Below are 19,313 nucleotides of genomic sequence, written 5' to 3' on the forward strand. Positions count from 1 at the left end.
CCTCAGAGATAAGCCACATTCCTAGGCATTTCTAAGAACCACACAGCTACTAAAGAAACTGAGGCTGCCCACAAGGGGTGTATTTTCAGCCTTCATAATTCCCATTAGATGTTTCTATCTTTCCTGTTCCCCTTCTTGTTTCATGATGGTCTTTTTATTCCAATTACCCCACTGTGTTTTGGTCCTAAAACCACTACAGGAGGAGGAGAGCTGCTCTCGGCACTGGCTGCAGGTCGAGTTGGGTTCAGCCTGAGCGCTCCTGACTTGCTGTTCTGTAACTAGACTTGACCTATTCTTGGTGGCAAAGTTCTCAAGATGGTTTTGTAGGCAGCAGGGACCAGCATGGCAGCACCAGACCTGGGGTGAACATAGGACACAAGAACCCTAGACGGCAGGAGATTGTGGCACTTCACTATTCTGCAAAGCTTTAACTTGCATGCTTAAAAAATTCTTTAACACACCAAAGGAAAACCAAAAATATCTTGCCCTATGTCAAAGAAATGAACATGCGAAAACCACTGTGCAAGAAAACCAAACGTAATGGAGTGTGCAGATTTTGCATAAGTCATGATGCTACATACAGTCTCCTGTATGCACATATGAAAGTAAAAAATAAGGCTTCCAGTTACCCAGCCATGTGAGAGAAGCCTGCACTAACATTCCCCAAGCTACATATCCAGGAAGTGCAGAGTTTGAGGGCAGTTCCTTTTAGAAACAGTAATATGCTATTGAATAGTGTCACTTCTCCTCTCCATGAGATACAAACACAATAGCCATGTGGGGCTGTATCTGCCTCTGAACTCCCTGTTGTCTCTACAGTTCAGGAGCGCCTTACAAAACAAATTGCAGTAGCCATCACAGAAGCCTTGCAGCCTACTGGAGTTGGAGTGGTTATCGAAGCGACGTAAGTGACCATACACTGCCGTTCTCTGTAGTAACATACTGGTGCTATTGCCCGGCAAGGAGGACACATGGCAACCTGCCAAAATGTATTCCTCATGCATTGCCTCTCTCACTGCTGCAGCTAGCATATCATGCCCCACACATAAAAATGGCACATACAGCGGAGCCACGTAACAATTTGGCCAACGTGCTATAACGAGGGAGTGCCTCCATCAGCACTGTACCTTGGTCAGTCAGCAGGCCGTGTTAGTGGATTGGAGCCTTTACACTGGGGGGGTCTTGTTACCTTACCTCATGGTGGCAGCTGATCACTTAGCCAGCAATTCAAAATAGATCCTTAAACATGGATCCATTGTGATGACCAATTTTCTGTTGTCATTATATGCTTAAGATTTCCAGTAGCAGACCTTGGTTCCAATCTAGAAACAAATATTTTGGTGTGATCAGCATAGCATGAATACACAGCACTTTAGGTGAGGTTTTCAAAGGCTCCTAAGAATTAGGAATTCAAGTGCCGCTGACAGGGAGCAGGAGCTGGAAAGCTGGCGCCTTTGAAAATTCCAGCCCTGGGCCTTGTCCCAGACTCCGCCGTAAGTGGATTATCTGAAATGCTTGCAGTTTAAACCTAGCACTGGAAAATGATTGTCCCCTGCTTCTCACAGCAGTACTCGCCGCTTTACAAAGCCTCCCTGATTTACACTCCTCCCCTTTTCTTTCTTCTAGACACATGTGCATGGTAATGCGTGGGGTGCAGAAGATGAACAGCAAAACGGTCACTAGCACAATGTTGGGTGTATTCCGGGAGGATGCAAAGACTCGGGAAGAGTTCTTAACCCTCATCCGAAGCTGAAGCTTTGCCACTCGCCGAATGCTCTCTGCAGATCACGCTGTCCGTGCCGCTGTCTGTTAACTCTTTGTGCAGCTCGTTTTTAACTAAGTCGTGCGTTCTAATATGTGCAGTGAAATAATTTTGATGGTAAGTCAAAACTGTAACCGTGAGGTAGGCCCTATGGATATCTATGCTGTCTCTTGTGTCACAGGATAACCCAGCTACCGATAGTTTTTAATTATACTTGCTCCATCTACACTGCAATTTTATTGCCAGTAGAACTTTATTTGGCAGGTTATGTACAACACAGCATAGGAAATGTTGAAAGGCTACAGATCTTTGCAAGGTAATCGACGTGCCACATATACTGCCTCATATTCCTAACAGGAAGTTCTTGAATGATCTCCACTGACGTGTCAGGATTCGTACTGTACCATTAATTGCAAATCTTCTGATATGTTGGTTTCAGTCTTTGAATGTGCATGTTGTACCTTTTCATGTGACAATCTGGTGACACTTATATTTTGTTAGTATTCACCTTCTCTCCTTTGTGGCTTTAGTTTGTTACAAAGGCATATTGTTATCGTGCTAGTCTCAACATGCAGGGAATTAATTTCAACAATTCAGGAGGGGGCAATCTTATCTCAGTCTGCAGGGGTTTATGCACCTTCCCCTCTGTGCCTCAAAATAAGATTATTATACCACTGTAACTGTAGCAGTCATTTTATATAAATTACTGTTTTCGGTTTTCAAAGAGCTAACGAATGCAAACAGAGTTTTAACCATTTTATATCATTTTGAGTTTGCTTTCCTGGATTTTCCAGGTGTTAACTGGGCTAGATGACTAAATTACACACACAATATTTGTGTAAAGATTTCCCTTAGGAAAACTACACATGGGGAAAATTAATCCAGAATAAAATAGATTGTGAATTTAAAAGTGAATTAACTATTCCTGATTAACTCCATGTGTGGACGCTCTTATTAGAGTGTAGAGTTAATCAGGATTAGACAAGCTCTTCCAATATTTTAAACTTGTAATCTTGTCCAACTCAATGGATCAAAGCCTGTGAACTGAAGTGATTCCTGAACTCTGCACACCAGACACATCTTTTCTGATGGAACATAATTCCATGTCAGTGTAGCCCTGTAAATACACTGGTATGAACTGTTCAGTTGTTCCTCTTTCATGAGGGCAACTGAGCAAAGTACTTCCCAGGAGACCAAAGTGAGTTAAACATATTTTCTGAAACCTCGGCATGTGAAGCAGGCAGTTAAGAGAAATTGATTTAATGTATTAAATTATTAGGAAAATGTAATGTGTGTTTTGTAACTCTTAATTGGGACAATATGGTGCAAATCAAAACCACCCATTTGCTTCTAAAACCAAAGGCAATACATACACAATTCTGTGCAGACTTTCAAAGAGCCAGAGTCCACATTCATATAGCACGCAGTGTCTCTGGGTGTGAATGTAAAATCCACTACAGGCTAAACTAAAAGGTGAGCTTTGAGCTTGAGTCAGCAAATTATTGCTGGTTTATGCACAAGTTGTTAATGCCCATTTTCATCCCGTGACGAAAGGAAACTAAAAGTATTTTATCATCAGGCCCGTAGTTCTGCAACAAGATGAATGTGATAATCATATGCTGCCCTTCCCTAACTGTCACACTTCAATTGCCATCTGCCAGCAATCTCTAGAAATACCTGGATAAAGTTAATGTCTTTACTCACTCATGCTAAGACATTGAAAGCATTAATAAGAAAACTGTACATTATTCTGAAAACACTAACCTCACTACTCCGGTGCTGAGCACTCTAGAAATGCCTTTCTATTACAGCAGGCCGACTATTCTGAATCAATCAGTATTGCACAGAATAAATCCAGAGTTGCTCATTGGATTCCTCCGCACCCCCACCCCCAATAATATTGCCTCAGATCTACAGCAGTGGTTCTGGGAGCAGCATTGAGTCCTTGACTTCAATATATTTTTTTAATATGCTAATTAAAAAGCCTTAAATCACTCTAGTCTGGAATGCAGAGTAAGATTTATTCTCTCTTCTAGTGCAGCAGCCCTAGAAAGAACTTGAGGACCAAAGAGTTTTAGACACAGATACATTTTTCCTGTGATCACGTGCTTGCTTTGAAACTGTAAAGTCTCTAAAGCACAGTCTTAGGCCAGGTCTACGCTACAAAGTTGTCGATACGACCATGTTGGTCAGAGGAGTGAAAAAAAACACACCCCCTCACTGAAGTAGCTATGCTGGCAAAACCCCCAGTGTAGACACAGCTATACGGACAAATGTAGGATGGTCTTCAAATTATTGGGATGCCACAACAGAGTGGTTCTGTCAGCGGAGCTGATGTCCTTCAGGGAGGGGTATTTCTAAATGGCCAGAAAAACTCTTTAACCATATATACCGTGTCTACACTAAGGGGCTAGATGAGTATAGCTGTAGTGGGAGAGCCTGCGCAGGGCAGACTAGCCCTTCCTCTTCTAGAGGTAACAGAAGGGGTTGTGTTTTTAACCACTTATCTCTCTTCAGGATAAAGTCCACGTTACACCACCACGCTTCATTGTCTACGTCATCGTGATCTGTAGTCCTTGAAACATACCTCTATGTACATGTGGCCTTGGATTTTGTTCGGATTTTTGTAGGATTTGGTGCATTTTGGAACACTGACTCCAATGAATTTTAACTACATCCAGTGTATGTATGTACACTACACAGTCTGCTGTTGTACCCCATAAAAGTCTATTGAGTTTAAAACATTACAGTATTATCCTTTGGAATGTATTAGTGTGACTTGCAACTGTGTGAGATTACACCATCCAGCCTGTACGCAAAGCAACCGCATAAATATAAACAAGGGACAGAGGGGTAGGGTGTTCTCCAGCTTTGGCAAATCTTTTTAGGAGGAGGATTGAAGCTACAGCTGCAGCTGCTGTTTCCATCTGGCTTAGGCCTTGCTTTCTTTTCCCACCACCTCCTCCATTGGGACTACCCCTGCAATCTGTTCAGGCTTAGTACCTGCCTCGCTGTGCCGCTAGAGACCACAGCTCTGGCTTCCTACCCCCTCACGACACAGGCCACCCTTCCTTTAGAGTCAGACTTCCTCATGTCTCCGAGGCAATGCCTGAAAGCCACAACATGGTCTCTCCCCTGCTGAGTGTTCTGCCTTTTCCCTTCCTCGCAATCCAGAAGTCTGAGCCTCGGTTCGTCTTAACTTTCATCACTTTAATTCAAACAGCCTGACAAAACCAAAATAGCATCTGCCACACCAGCTAGCCGTGGGAACTACTTTTGCTGAGAAGGCAGCAGGGCCACCCTTAGGCATACGCAGCTGTGTAGGGCACCATGAAATTTGGAGCACTGAATTTAATGGTGCCCTCGGCAGCTGCATGCTGCATACGTGGCAGCACCAGCTCTGGCAACCAGCCCTATCCCTTGGCCGGCCCCCCCTGCAAGGGACAGGGCCGTCCCTAAGGGAGTATGGGGCCCCGGACACCTCCTTCCGCCCTGCCTCTTACCCTTCCCCCCTGCTCCACCTCCGGGCCACCTCCATTCCACCTCTTCCCCCAGTGACCCCACACTCACCAGCAGTGGTGGGAAGTGGAGCAACCCGGCCCCAGCCTGCTCTACTCTGCCAGCGCCCAACCACGGCGCTCTGCTTCCTGCTGCCAGTGAGTGCGGGGAAAGGATCGCCCCCCCCACTCTCACCGGCAGTGGGAAGCGGAGAGACCCGGCCACAGCCATATCGCTCAGGTTGAGGAAAGGATCGCCCCCCACTCTCACCAGCGGTGGGAAGCGGAGAGACGTGGCCCCAGCCTGCTCCGCTTCCCTTGCCCTGGCCCCAGCCAAGTTGCCCTGCCCCCCTGCTAATCCCCTGGGCTGATCTGGGACTGTGGGATCCCCAAAAGTGGCCCCCCACAGCTCCTACCTCTCAGACCCTGGGTAGGGGAGGCCTGTTGCCCCCCACAGGGGGGCTGCGTAGGGCACCTAAATGGCTAGGGATGGCCCTGGGAGGCAGAGGATACAGAGCTAAAAAGCCCCATCACTCGCTTAGTGTGTCAGTAACTGAACAAAGGCTCTGTGCATAACTGTAGCAGAAGCACCAAAAGACCTTGGATTTTCTGCTTCCCCTTTCCAGCTGGGTTGGGACACGTCCCACAGCCAGACTGAAATTTTGCCCTTCAGGCCACCTGTTAAGTCCTCGCACAGTCTGTTGTAATGTAATGTGCTCACACCGAGCGAGTGCAGGTGGCGGGCGGACACACTGCCCTGTACGGCCCCTGCTGCCACTGCTCTCCTGGCATCGATTCTAGCACAAAAGCAGCGGTGGTCTCAAGAGAACGGCAGCAAAGGAGGCCAGAGGCTGGTACTGCCTCCACATCAGGTTTCCTTCTCCCAGCAGAGAACCGGTTCCACTGGAAGGCCAGTGCTGGGGCAGCCAGAGCTTAGGGGCCTGTGTGCATAGCAACAGGGAGGCTATCAGGGTGTATGAGACCCAGACCTCGCCAGGATCGGAGGTGGACACTGGTACATCCCCAGAGTACAGGACATCCCTGCTCCCGTCAGCCGGCCCCAGCCTGCGTCACTCCACACCGCTTCGCCTCCCCCGTTGCATCCTCCTGCATCAAAGCCACGTCTGGTGCTAAGTCCCTACTGGACAGGGCCAGTGCTCCACAGAACCAGTCCAGTCTGGCTTAAGTCGGACAAAGGGCCTCCCTACCACGATCAGTGAGCATCAGACTGGGTATGACGGGAAGGAAACCAGACGGGGGTGGTTACAAGAGAACAGTCCAGCTCTCTGGGCCTGGTTCTCCTTTACTTACACCGAGCTCCCTCTGCAATGGTTCACATTTACGCTTGCTCTAAGGCTACTGGCTACTGCCAGAGGGGTGCACAGGAGCCTTGTACTAATTAAGAATCTGTCTGTCTCATTAGTGTCCAAACGAGCTCCAGAAGAGGAGATGTGCTGGGGGAGGGGAAGAGATGGGGGGTGGGAGCTGTGGGGAGGGATAAAGGGTGAGAAAATGAAAGGCAAATACTAAAAGCATGAAGGGAAGAAAGAAATGAAACAGGAAGGACAAATACCTGCCCAGTAGTTAATAAACCTTTACTTCACCTCTGTGCATACATTGTTATTGCACTACCGGTCATACAGCAGCTAGTGCAGGGGAAGGGAGCTGGCCTTGCATTAGGGGGCAGGGAGATAAAACTTCAGTCTGAGTGCACCTATGGGGAACATCGCAGTGCGTCTCATTTTCTGATTTGATCCTGGCTGTGGAGCCTGGAGGGAAGCAGGGGAGTGGGGGGAATGTATTGACCAATCCAGCCCGCTGTTCTTTTTAAACGGTCTGGTCCATCTGGAAATGATTGTAATGCCAACCTTCAAAAGCCTTTTCCGGACATTGCTCTTGTTCACAATGAAGCTCTGTTTAATACACAACTATATTAAATACACTTGTGGATTCAGAAGAGCTTTGTTGTCAAACCATTTTTTAAAAGGCAAATGGTTTTTAATGTCAAAACAGAAAATTCCATGGGAAATGTCCATTTTCAACAACTTGACTGGCAGTCATGTAAGAACCTGCTGTGCTTTCATTGAAAACAGGGCTGCCTGGAGGGGGGCAGTGGGGCAATTTGCCCCAGGCCCCGCAAGGGCCCCCATGAGAGTTTTTCAGGGCCCCCGGAGTAGGGTCCTTCACTTGCTCCGGGGGGCCCGGAAAACTCTCACAGAGCCCGGGCCCCCGAAGCGTCTTCCACTCCAGGTCTTTGGTGGCAATTAGGCGGCGGGGGGGTCCTTCCGCTCCGGGACCTGCCGCCAAAGTGCCCCGAAGACCGGCGGGGGGTCCTGCCCCGGGACCCACTGCCGAAGACCCCAGCCCCCCTGGATCCTCTGGGCAGCCCTGATTGAAAACCAAGGTTTCTGCTCTCATGGGTGGAGTACAGCTTGAAACGCTGCATCCTGCAGGCTGAAAAGCCAGAAGGCAAATAAAAAAGCCTAGAACTTTTTTTAAAATCTCAGGATTTTTAGGCCAATTTTGTGATGGGTGAGGGGCTGACGCCTGTTTTGAATGGTTAGGCTTGGCAATACTGTGATATTCCCTCCCTCTTTCCAATTTCTTAAGCGTGTTCCACATGGTTTTTTGGCAGACTGTTGCTGTTGACTCTCATCTGCAATGCGCTTATTTCTAAGCCGTTCAGCGCCACCTGTCCCAAGAGCCCTACACTGACTTTAGTATACTGCTTATTGGCTCTCGTATCACTTTTGCTGACATGTATTCTTTCTAGCCACTGTTTTCATTAATGACACCCATGCCAACGGCTACCCATTCATGTTCTCCCCACTTTTTTTTGGGGGGGGGGGAGTTTTCAGTTGCAATTTCTGCAGTTGTTTACTGCTTTAGTGAGTGTTTGAAAGCACCAGGATTAATTGTACCACAAACACTCTGCTCCCTAGCACAGGATTTTGGTTCTTATACTCACATTGTACTTTCAGGCAATGCAGAGGTCTTAATCAAGAGCAGAGCCCCTCCGTGCTAGGTCTTACCCACATAGTATGAGACAGTCCTTTGCCCTGAAGCGCTTAGTGTCTAAAAAGACACGACTGAAATGGTCTCAAAACTTCCATGTGCTCGTGCAGTTTGTGCACAGGAACATACCTGTGAAGAGACGTGAGTGCACAGACCGGATGGTGTAAAATAGTGTGAATATGAGTGTGCAGGCCCCTTCTTTCGGCGTAGCTCATCGCATGGTGTGGGAGATTGTTGGAGGTGAGGAATGCACTGAGCTGTGTACCCACAGACAAATCCCACACAGCTGAAATTAACCATGGCTGGCCCAGAATTAAATGGACCATTTTCTTTATGCTTGCAAAGCAGCCATAGTTCTTCGTGTTCCCTGCTCCCGACCAAACGCTTCACTTGGTCTTTCTCAGCTTTCCATAGTGTATACAGCCCTGGGAGAACAAGCAAGCATGTGCACACACAGCCGATTAAATAAAGCATTCCAATGTACATGACAGTTGCACCTTTAACCCCATCCTGCACCAACAGAAATCAATGGGACTGTTGTCATCTACTTCCAGTTTGGGGCCTTACATACCAAGGTGATAGGGGCTTTAGAAATACCTAAATTAGATGGAAACCCTGATAAATAAGCAGATGTCAACTTAATATCTTATTAAAACTTGAGTGAAAAATATCTTGACTGTATCTTTCGAAGGATATTTGTGCTAGGAAATGCTTGCATGAACTCAGTTAGCTTTCTGTGACAAAGTTCCTCTTCTACCTTGGTGGGTCCTGCACTTATTGGCAGATTTGCTCGCCTCAGAGATCTTCCCTTCTGGTGGAACCCACAGTCTGGGTCGACAACTCCTGTGTCGGATCAGGAGTTGGGAGGTTTGGGGGGAACCTAGGCCCAACCTCTACTCCAGGTTCCAGCCCAGGGCCCTGTGGATTGCAGCTGTGTATAGTACCTCCTGTAACAGCTGCATGACAGCTACAACTCCCTGGGCTACTTCCCCATGGCCTTCTCCAAACACCTTTATCCTCACCACAGGATCTTCCTCCTGGTGTCTGATAACGCTTGTACTCCTCAGTCCTCCAGCAGCACAGCCTCTCTCAGCTCCTTGTGCCTCTTGCTCCCAGCTCCTCACACACTCACCACAAACTGAAGTGAGCTCCTTTTTAAACCCAGGTGCCCTGATTAGCCTGCCTTGATTGGCTGCAGGTGTTCTAATCAGTCTGTCCATCTTAATTGGTTCTAGCAGGTTCCTGATTGCTCTAGTGCAGCCCCTGCTTTCACTCAGGGAACTGAAAACTACTCATCCAGTGACCAGTATAGTTGCCCTCTACTAGACTCCTGTACCCCACTGGTCTGGGTCTGTCACATTTCTGTACCTCTAAACTTGGTCACTTCCTGCAGAATCTTGCCTAGGAGTCTGGCAGTTCTTAAATGGGGCAGGTGGCTCTTTCACAATGGCCCATTGGGATCTGAGCTCGTCCTTCCTCTCCAGAGGTCATCCCAGGGGTGTACTGAACAGGGCTTTAAAAGGAGGGGAGCTCTGGCATTCTATGGGTTGAGAACAATTCTTTCCTTCCATGTGCTTTTTACACCGCAAATGATGGGTAGGGAATCTCTCTGTCAAAGTTTTACCATCTGTGTTCTGAGTAATTGTACGCACAGTGCAGGATAAAGGCCCATGGTTTTGAGGACTCTCAAACTCCTGTAGGGGTTGTGAAGTCGTCACAGTTTTATCTGGTCCTGGTTTCGTAATTAGCTGGCACTGTTCATTAGCCAGCTCAGATGCTCCTGAATCCAGTGGCTTTTATCAAGTGATCAGCATTGGGAAAGACTCTAATCAGCTGCACCCTTTGAGCCTTGACTAAGCCATTCCGCTAACCTCCTGGAGGTCAGCTTTACAAAAGGGTTGGCTTCCATTCCTTTTTAAAGGTACAGTCATGGTGTTGGAGTCAAATCATGCACAACTGCAAATCACTCTATAATATGTTTTAGGTTGGACTATTTAAAGGGCCATCAAGATTACGATCCTGGTCAGTATTACAGAAAGTTGTAGCCAGACTACTAAAAACCTTAGCATATTAAAATAAAGATTTTTTAAAAAAAAGTGTATTGATTTTTGGGCAAAGTGTCATGTAACATTGTATTTGTTTTGCTCTTCTTTATCTTGATCACAAAAGTTAGGCCAAGGTTAAGAGCCTAACGTAGTTACGTATAAACTAACAAACATGCTGGGCCAGACTTTAAAAGTGCTTAGACAGTCCCCTGCATGCTTCATTTTCACAGTATGTACAACTGACACACGCTAGCTGTTGCTGCCAGTGTATGCCCAGTGGCCCCAGCCAATTTGGGGGCCCTGGAAAAAGTCTCCCCTCACCGTGGTCTCAGGGGGCACAAAGCTTCTCTGGTCTTGGGGCGGCAGTGGGGAGAGGGGGAGGAGCAGGCAGGGGCAGGCTATGGGGAAAGGGGCAGAATGGGGTGGGGCTGCGGGGATGGGGTGGAATGGGATGAGGCCATCAGCGGAATGGGTGCAGGGCTGTGGGGGAAGGGGTGGAATGGGGCAGGGCCATGGGCAGAACAGGGCGGGGCTATGGGAAGGGGATGGAATGGGATGAGGCTGTGGGCCACAGGTGGCAAGGGAAAAATGGGGGCGACACAGCAAGCAGAAGGGGTGGGTTGGGGCCACAGTTTTGGCACTGGGCCCCACACTGACTCCAGCCCAGGGCCCTAGGAGACCTTAATCCACCTCTGGTTGCTGCATGCCTACCAGTTTGTGCAAATGTGATGGTTCAAATGTACAAATTATGTGCCCCAAACTATATGTGTACATCACATCCAAAACATTACATGCAAAGAACATTAAGGTTGCAAAGTGCTCAGAAGTTAGAAAATGCTAAAATTAAGGTTGCTAGTGTAACCTTAATTCTCCGCCCTTGTGGATATGTGTTATGATGCAATATTTAATTATATTTGAACATACTGTTTTTTCCAAAGGACACACCAGCTTCCCAGGGTGGATCATTTGTGTTTGTGTTCCATACTTGTTAAGTTGTAAAGTGTCCAGAATATTAGGGAATACTTATTCCTCCTAAGAGCACTCTCTCTGTAGTGAATTGGGCAGAAGATGCACCCAGGAGCTGATTCTTCCTTGTTTCTCTCCCTTGCACTCCATATTAGGATTCAGCATTTTAATAACATTTGGATGCTGTCCTGAGCTATAGCCCTTTTATATAGTGCATTTATCCCATAGACCTCAAAGCGCTTTATAAGAGGTATCGTTAGCCCCAGTTTATAGGTGAGGAAATGGATGTACAGAGAGAAAAAGTGACTCACCTGAGATCTTTCAGGAATAGAACGCAGGTCTCCTAGTTCCAGTGACCTATGCACTAAACCACACTGCCTGCTACATTGGGATGCTCTCTTTCTAGGTGGTGGATGGCTCTGTTGCAATTCAGACTTAAAAAAAGGCGTACATTTTTATCAGCGAGTAATTAACCCTTGGAACAATTGGCCAAAGGTCGTGGTGGATTCTCCATCTCTGACATGTTTCAATCAGGATTGGAGTTTTTTTCTAAAAGATTTGCTATCTAGGAATTATTCCCTGGCTTGGGCTATGCAGGAGGTCAGCGTGGATGATCACACCAGTCCCTTCTGCCCATGGAATCTATAAGGCACTTGCTCTCGTTTGGCAACGTTCCATCACAGCCACACAGCCGTGCTCTGGGGCACAGGTTGAGATGTTTAAGCTCCAGCCTTAGGCTCTGGCTACAACGCAGCACTTGCAGCAGTGCAGCGGCACCGATGCAGCTGTAGCATTTGTGGTGGAGATGCTCTAAGAGAGTTTCCCTTTGGCTTAATAACACCTCCCTCCACGAGAGGTGGTAGCTGTGTCAGCAGGGGAAACCACCACTGCGCTATCTACACCAGCGCTTAGGTCGGTATAACATACATCGCTCAGCGGTGTGGATTAGCCACAGCCCTGAGTGACGTAAATTATACTGGAGTAACCCGCAGCGTAGGCAAGGGCTAAGTCCCACTGCAGACCCCTCCAGCCCCACACGTTTCACTCCATGGTGTGTGTGTGTGTGTGTGTGTGTGTGTTTCTCCTCATGCTGTGTGTGTGTGTTTCACTCCATGCCATGTATGTATGTGTGAGTGTGTGTGTTTCGCTCCATGCCGTGCATACGTGCGTGTATGTGTTTCACTCCACGCCGTGTGTGTGTTTCACTCCACGCTGTGTGTGTGTGTGTGTGTTCACTTAGCTACTGCGTGGAAGATGTACTCGCAAGGGGCCAAGCCAAAAACACTGTGGTGAATCAATACAGAAAAAAGAGCTGTAGGTTTGGTTTCACTCTCACTGCAGCCGCCAGTATTAGCAGTGTTGTTACAGGGCTGATTAGCTGGGTAAATGCTTTAAGGATTTTTAGCTTTACGGTGGAAGACTTGTTTGTGTCATCGAATCCTCAAAGTGAGCCATAGAAAAGACTTGTTCTTATCTAGCGCAACTTCCTCCCAGGGCAGGGAAAGGGGGGTGGGGGTGGGGGCCTTGCCTCATGGACATTTTCTAGCCTAGCTGTAAATACCCCAAGTGGTATGTTCCAAAGTTACATTAGTAATTTTTGAGACAAATCCTGCTTGCCTCACTCATGTGAGTAGTCACCACTGATAAAGGGTCAGCCCTGGGCCCATTGACCTAATCTGGCTTGTGTGATATACTCATGTGGCTTGTGTGACATGTTCAGTGCCTACAGAATCGCCACTTGTGTTTAAAATACACAGGTAAGTTTCCAGTTCCATGGGTGTGAAAAAAATCTTCAAAATATGAACCCAGGTTAAACTGATGGCACAATGGCTGCTTGAGTGTGCAGAGAGCCTGAAACAATAGCTCTGAGAGGTGTAAATGTAACCCCCACACCTCCTGGGTGTGGTGCTCTGTCCCCTGTAGTGGCACTGGGCCCACTTAGAGAGTAATGAGTCTGCTACAGCCTTAGCTAAGGGCCCTGTGGCTTTTAGCTCATGCAGTAGAGAGGTTCATGCATTTAGGTTCAGAGGTCCCAGGTTCAACCTTGCCTGAGAACGATTAGGGTCTGCCGGTGTTACATAAACATGCCTCCCGCCCCCATTGGGTATTAACTCTAAAACCTAATGACAACACGCTTCCATTGCTTATCATTTTAGCCAGGCAATAGGAATAGCGGTAGGAGTGAAATTCCAGAGCTTCGGAACTGGGAATTACTGTGTAACAAGTTAGAGGCAAGCACTATCCTAATGTCAGGTATATTTGCTTCCCCTCCCCTGTGCCTTATGTTACCTCTCTGCTGGGATACAGCCCGAAGCTCAGTGTTTCAGGACTTTTGTTATATTTATTTATGTATGATACAGAGCCAGATCTCTGAGCTCCGCCATGCTCCCTACTCTCTGGGCAGGGGGCAATACATCCTGCTGCTCCCCACCCTTCTCAGGAGAGGGGAGGGAAGCGCCCCAGTTGAACGGGTCCCCTCCCCTGGTCTTCTAGGGAGGGGAAGATAAGGGCCCTGGCCAAGTGGGTCTTTTAGCACAGCCGGAGAGCTCAGCAGGGAGCAGGCTGAGGGCCAAACCTCGGCTCCCTGGAGGTTTCCCCCTTCCCTTCAGTGAGCTGTGGTGGAGTCTGACTGGTGCCTTTTCTTTCCAAGGCAGCCAGCCGGCAACTCCTCCCCTGCAGGGAAGGGGAGCGGTGCAGGGCGAGGTGGGGCTTCCAGGAAAGGCTGACGGGGCCGCCCAGCCAGCTCCTGGAGATACACCAGTCTGTGGGGCCCTCTGCTGAGCCCAGCAGGAATCTCTGGCTAGACAGGGATCAAGGGAAGAGTTTCTTTCACTTGCATTTAATTTTGTTTCACTCGAAGTGTAACCGCTAGTCTGAACAGTCAGGGCCGGCGCTAGCTTTTTAGCCGCCCCAAGCAAAAAAAGAAAGGCAGCCGCAGGGAGTGCGTGGAGGGCGGTCAAGGCGGCTCGCAGAGGGGTGAAGGGTGGAGCTGCAGCCCACTCGCAGCCAGGCGAGAGGGGCTCCCTCCTCCGGCCTTGGGGTGCTTCTCCTGGCCGGACAGGCGGCGCCCCTGGGGGCTGCAGGAGGTGCTGGCTCAGCAGCTCCTTTAAAGGCGGCTCGGCCGGGCCGGGCTCAGAGCAGCGGGGAGTAGCATGTCCCAGGGAGCCCGGCGGCACGGTGAGCCGTGGGGATTGCTAGTTCCTGCCCCCCGGCAGGGCGGCCGGAATGTGCTGCCCCAAGATTGGCTGGAATGCCGCCCCTTACAATGTGCCACCCCAGGCACGTGCTTTCTCGTCTGGTGCCTGGAGCCGGCCCTGTGAACAGTGTTAGGAGCTGTATCTCTGCGGCACACTCCACCAGGCCAGGGGCAGCACTCTGGGGCCTGCAAAGGAGCTTTCGGACAGGCTGCCATCTTTTTGGGGTAATGAAACTGAACAGATTTAGCACGGCGGTGGTTTTTACCGCTCAGCCGCAGAGCCAGGCAGAAGATGGGTCCCCCACCCACAACATTTTGATTTTTTTTTTGTTGAAAAGGACTGAAAAACCACCAAAACTGCCCCAAAATGAAATATATTCAGCCGGAACTGCCAAAACAGAGACAATTTTTTGGTTTTTGTGGGTTTTCAATTTGCCAACGAACCATCACATTGCTGGGAGAAAAGCAGACCCTGCAAAGAAGTTTAAGTCAAAAATCCAACCTTCCATCCAAAAAAAAAAAAAAGAAAAGATGGAAAATTTTTGGCCACCCCCATCCAGCAGGTTGTCACTTGGCAGCTTCCAGGGACGGACTGAGTCAGGGGTCAAATGGGGAGGGGGAGCAGTTGTCTTTTTCCACCTTCTCCCCCTACTCCCCTGCAACATGAGCTCTGGGCCAGTGACTCGCCTGCGTGAGATGCTGCTCACAGTGCATGGCTCAGCTGGTCCAAATATGCGTGCGCAGCTCTCAGTTCCACCAGGCTCCTGGGCTTAGCTTCCCCTCAGCGGGTTTGAATGTGCTCATGGGTTCCTCCGGGCATCCTGCCTTTGGCTCCTTCCTGAAAGGGGGAAAAACAAAGTGGGGTATCTTCAAAATGCTACTCACTTATGGCCCACAAATGAGCCAGGCGGACAGTAGATTGCGCTGATCTGTGCTACTCACTCGCCTTTCTCGCATCTCGGAGCAAATCGTTATGTTGCGATTTAACTGTTCATCACTGGGTATCTTGGGTGTCGTCGCTGAGCCGTACGGGGCAGTTCCTGCCACTCAGCGCTCGTGACCCAGGCGCTCACCAGAATGCAGATACACAGCTCTGCAGCGGTTACACCTGGCTGAGGTTTGCTTCACAACCCTAAAGTCTAGCCAAGGGGGTGGCTAAACGTACTGCCCCTCTGAGCTGTAGATGACCCTCTTCAGCAGTTCGAAAGCCCGGATGTGGCTGCTGGGGCTCAGTGCTTCAGCCCCACTCCCCGCTGGCCAGACACCCCCTCACCCCAACACTCTGCCATGGGGCTGAAGGCCCAAGACCCCTCCCTTCCTGCAGAGGTGACAATGGGGCGGTGGGGTCCTGTGCCCCCTCCCTCGATTTTTGCCAGGATTTGCTGGACACAGGATACCACCTGGTCCCCTCCCTGCATGGCAGCTGCTGCAGCCAACAAGCTGGGCCGTGGGGTGAGGCTGTGGCAAAGAGCTGGGAGAGCTGCTGCATTTGGTGGTGTCTCTCCCCATGGAGTTAAAGCAGTGGCCCCTCCCTGCAGCTCCCAGCTCTTTGCTGCTGCCTCGCCATGTGGAGCTAAGATCTGGGAACTGCAGGGAGGGGTGCCTGAGGGTAAGAAGGGGGCATGTGCCTGGGGGGGGGGGGAAACGACATGACTCAAGCTGTTGAGGGGGAGGGATAACCTTTAAATTGTGAATCCTCCTCCCCCCCCCTCAGCAGGCACCAGTTGCCTCTGGCAGAAGCCCCTAGCCCCACCACCCTGCTGTAGGGCAGAAGCCCCAAGCACCCCCCAGGCTGGTAGGTGGAGAGCCGCACGTTAAAGCGCAACGAGCCGCATGCAGCTTGCAAGCCATGGTTTCACCACCCCTGCGCTAAAGTTTCTGGGCTTCAAGGGGTGGGGGGAGGGGCTTTTTCCATGTAGGTTTTCCCTGCCGAGAGGCGATGGCCGACAAAGCAGCCAAGCCTTGCTGCACGCCAGCTGCACGGCTCTAAATGTGGAGGGGCAGGAGTGGGTCTGAGGCTGCAATGGTTTGGTGGAGGCGCAATGAGCTAGAGAGCCTGCCACTTGCAGGGTCAAATCGAGTGCACGCCGGTAGTGACATAAAGCTGAGCCTGTTACCATCTGGTTGAAATGCCCAGTGACCTCACTGAGCAGCCTCCTGGCTCATTGGCTGGCAGGCTCAGCAGCGAGGCCGAGGGCCGACTGGCTGCACTGGCTGAATGACAGTCCCGTGCCCTAGAGATGGGCTCTGTAGCTAAAGTTTGAAGCGGGTTGGTGGAATAGCCTAGAGGAAGCCTGCACTCCCCAGCCGGTGTAGAAATGGTTCTGTGTCTGACCAGGAGACCTCACTGCCAGAGATGGGAAACTGGCACCTTTCCAGAGTGCTAAATTCACCCTGAAATGATTAGCTATGGAACGGATGGTGTAGCAAGCTGCTGAGAAACGGGGCAGTTACTCTTAATAACTTCCTTAAAACAACTCAAGTAGCACCAGCCGACTGTGTTTTTACTTCCCAGCCAGCCAGTTAATGTGGCTGAGAAATTTTCTCCTTGATTTCTATCCGACTTCATTCCTAAAGGCTCACTGAGAGCAATTGCCATTTGCCGGTCCCTTCACAAGGGACGGCTAATGAATTAACAAGGGAGAACAAAACAGCCTGTTTGCTACAGCTGAGCTCTGCACGCTGTCTAAGACAGACATTGGCTTTCTTGGCAAGGTGTTGGAAGGAACACAGTGTAATTATTACCAGCTTACAGTCAATGTGGTGATTGAAAGCGCTGGAGTTTCCAGCAGTGCTAGTGAAACAGCATCAAAAGCATTTGGGCCTCCACGTATTAGTGACTGACTGATGTGGTGGGAAAGAGGAGAGTGGAAAACATGGAACCAGGACCCAAGACGCAGCAGGAGCTAACACATTCAAGCTCCAGGAGGCTATCTGAGCAATATTTGTTATCAGGAGCCCGGCAAAGATGGTTCCCAGGGATATGGATACCTCTTTTCTAATGCTTTCAATGCGCCAGCCGTACCTGCCTGATCTTTAATGTCTGTAGTGTAGCTAGAGATACACTGTCTGTGAGAGAGATTTTAATAAAGATGTGACCCCCTCTCCAGGATGGGGGCTGGTGCCACTCTGTGCCTGGTGCTTTGAGAGCGATTCAGTAAGGGGCAGGACCAGAGGTAATGCGCAGGCAGAATCAGGGGGTGCTGCTTACTAGTGTGCCAGGCAGAGAGCACGATCTTAGCGGAAAATTAGAGAGAAGCGAAATGTGGGTGTCTCTCTCTCTCTGGCATGAGCTGGTCGGTCTCTCTCAGAAGGGAGATGGACATTGTAGTCCCAGCCAGCAGGCAGATCTGAGGTAGAGTCACTGAACACGGGCGCCCAAGATTCAGGGGGTAGCAAGATGCACTTGGCTGCAGGAAGGCCAGGAACAACCTCACATTGTGGGGCGACACACTCTGCAGAGACGATGCAGTTTTCCTGCTCGGGGTGTATGCCTGCCACATTCCTACCAAGCACAGCGGTGATTCAGGAGGGATGGACACATAGCAGTGGCTTGTTTCGAAGGGGAAGGGGAGTATCCCCTCCCTGTAGCTGGGCGTGTCTCAATCCCAGTTTTACAGAGGCACCGGTGGGCCCGGCTCCCGAGGCCAAGGTCCTGGTTGGGTGCAGCTGGTGTGAGGGAGCTCCCTTGCTCAGAGGCTAAGCAGGGGTCTTCAGCCTTGCATGGCAGAAGGCTGGGGCATGTATCTCCTGGTTTGCATCACTGGTTGCACCAATCTGTAGCTAGTAAACACTTTACAAACCATTCAATATTTACCCTGGCCCAGGAGTGCCCAGCTGAGCCCAGCCAGAGACGCTCTTCACACTGCAGTACAGCCTCATTCATCCCACAAAAAGCTTTTTTCGCCTCTGTCTCCACAATCACTCAGCTGCCTGCGGGCATCTCTGTGACCAGACAGCTGCTGGTCACAAGAACCGTCCACTAGAGGGACCAGGTTGCAGAACAGCAACAGGATTTGCAAACACGGGCTGCTCCTAACAAAAGGTCTTTTGTAGTGTTCTAGACAAGGCCTCGTGGATCGCTCAGTGAACCAGAACTCCGAGGGACTCAGCCTATGAACCTGCAGAACAGAGTCCAGCGATTGCTAGGCACATGGGCCATTCCTCCCGGAGAGGCCAGAAGCAGCGTAAAACCTGTACGACATACCCAGGTGCTGGTGCACTGCTGGCCAGAGGGGAGCACTCCCTCTCACCCACCGCCATCGGCTAATCCTCGCTGACCAGTGAGGGGCTAGTCACTCTGGCCTTTCCAGGGCACTTTGTAAGGGAGAGGGCTCTTTGCTTAGAATAAATGCAGACAGTCAGCGACTGACTGCAGAGCACCTGAGCTAAGTGTGCAACAGGATCAGGGCATGAGGCCTACAGAGTGTGGTTGTGTGTGAGACAGAGACCTGCGTATGCCCGTCTGTATGCATCCCCCATGCCAACATGCGCAAGGCTGCCCCAACTCTGGCCTAGCGAGGGGGTGCAGCAGAGCCCTTTTGGAACGAAGCAGTTACAAAAACAATAGGCCAAGTTCACCCCTGTTGTAAACTCCTTCTCCCTTAGGGGCATTACCCCGGGATGAATCTGACCCCAGGGTTTAGTGTAACTAGGGACACCTCTCCAAATGAAAAGCAGCTCTCAGCAAAGGGCACTGAGCCACTGCACAGTTTCAATAACTGGCTCAGGGTCAGGTAGGGAGTAATGGGGGTGAGAAGATGAATGACTGATTGTCATAAACAGATAGCTAAGGGTTAATGTCTCTTTCACCTGAAGCACCTGACCAGAGG

At 49.9% G+C, this 19,313-nt stretch overlaps 1 protein-coding gene across 2 annotated transcripts in view; it reads left to right on the forward strand.

Moving 5' to 3' along the window:
- The window catches only part of GCH1 (GTP cyclohydrolase 1), a 48,890-nt gene extending 43,470 nt beyond the window's left edge, over window positions 1-5,420 (forward strand). The window contains exons 5-7 of one of the 2 annotated variants that reach the window (XR_007774352.1): window positions 820-904; window positions 1,627-1,879; window positions 4,280-5,420. Coding sequence is in view for 1 of the 2 variants with exons in the window: in XM_050952742.1 (XP_050808699.1) it covers window positions 820-904; window positions 1,627-1,753 (212 nt within the window). In the remaining variant the exon portion in view is untranslated. Of the gene's footprint in view, window positions 1-819; window positions 905-1,626; window positions 2,489-4,279 lie in introns of those variants that run through there. The other variant, XM_050952742.1, reaches the window with a different exon arrangement.
- The last annotated feature ends 13,893 nt before the right edge of the window (window positions 5,421-19,313 follow it).

The sequence above is a fragment of the Gopherus flavomarginatus genome, chromosome 5, assembly GCF_025201925.1.
Source record: "Gopherus flavomarginatus isolate rGopFla2 chromosome 5, rGopFla2.mat.asm, whole genome shotgun sequence".
Lineage (NCBI taxonomy): Eukaryota > Metazoa > Chordata > Testudines > Testudinidae > Gopherus > Gopherus flavomarginatus.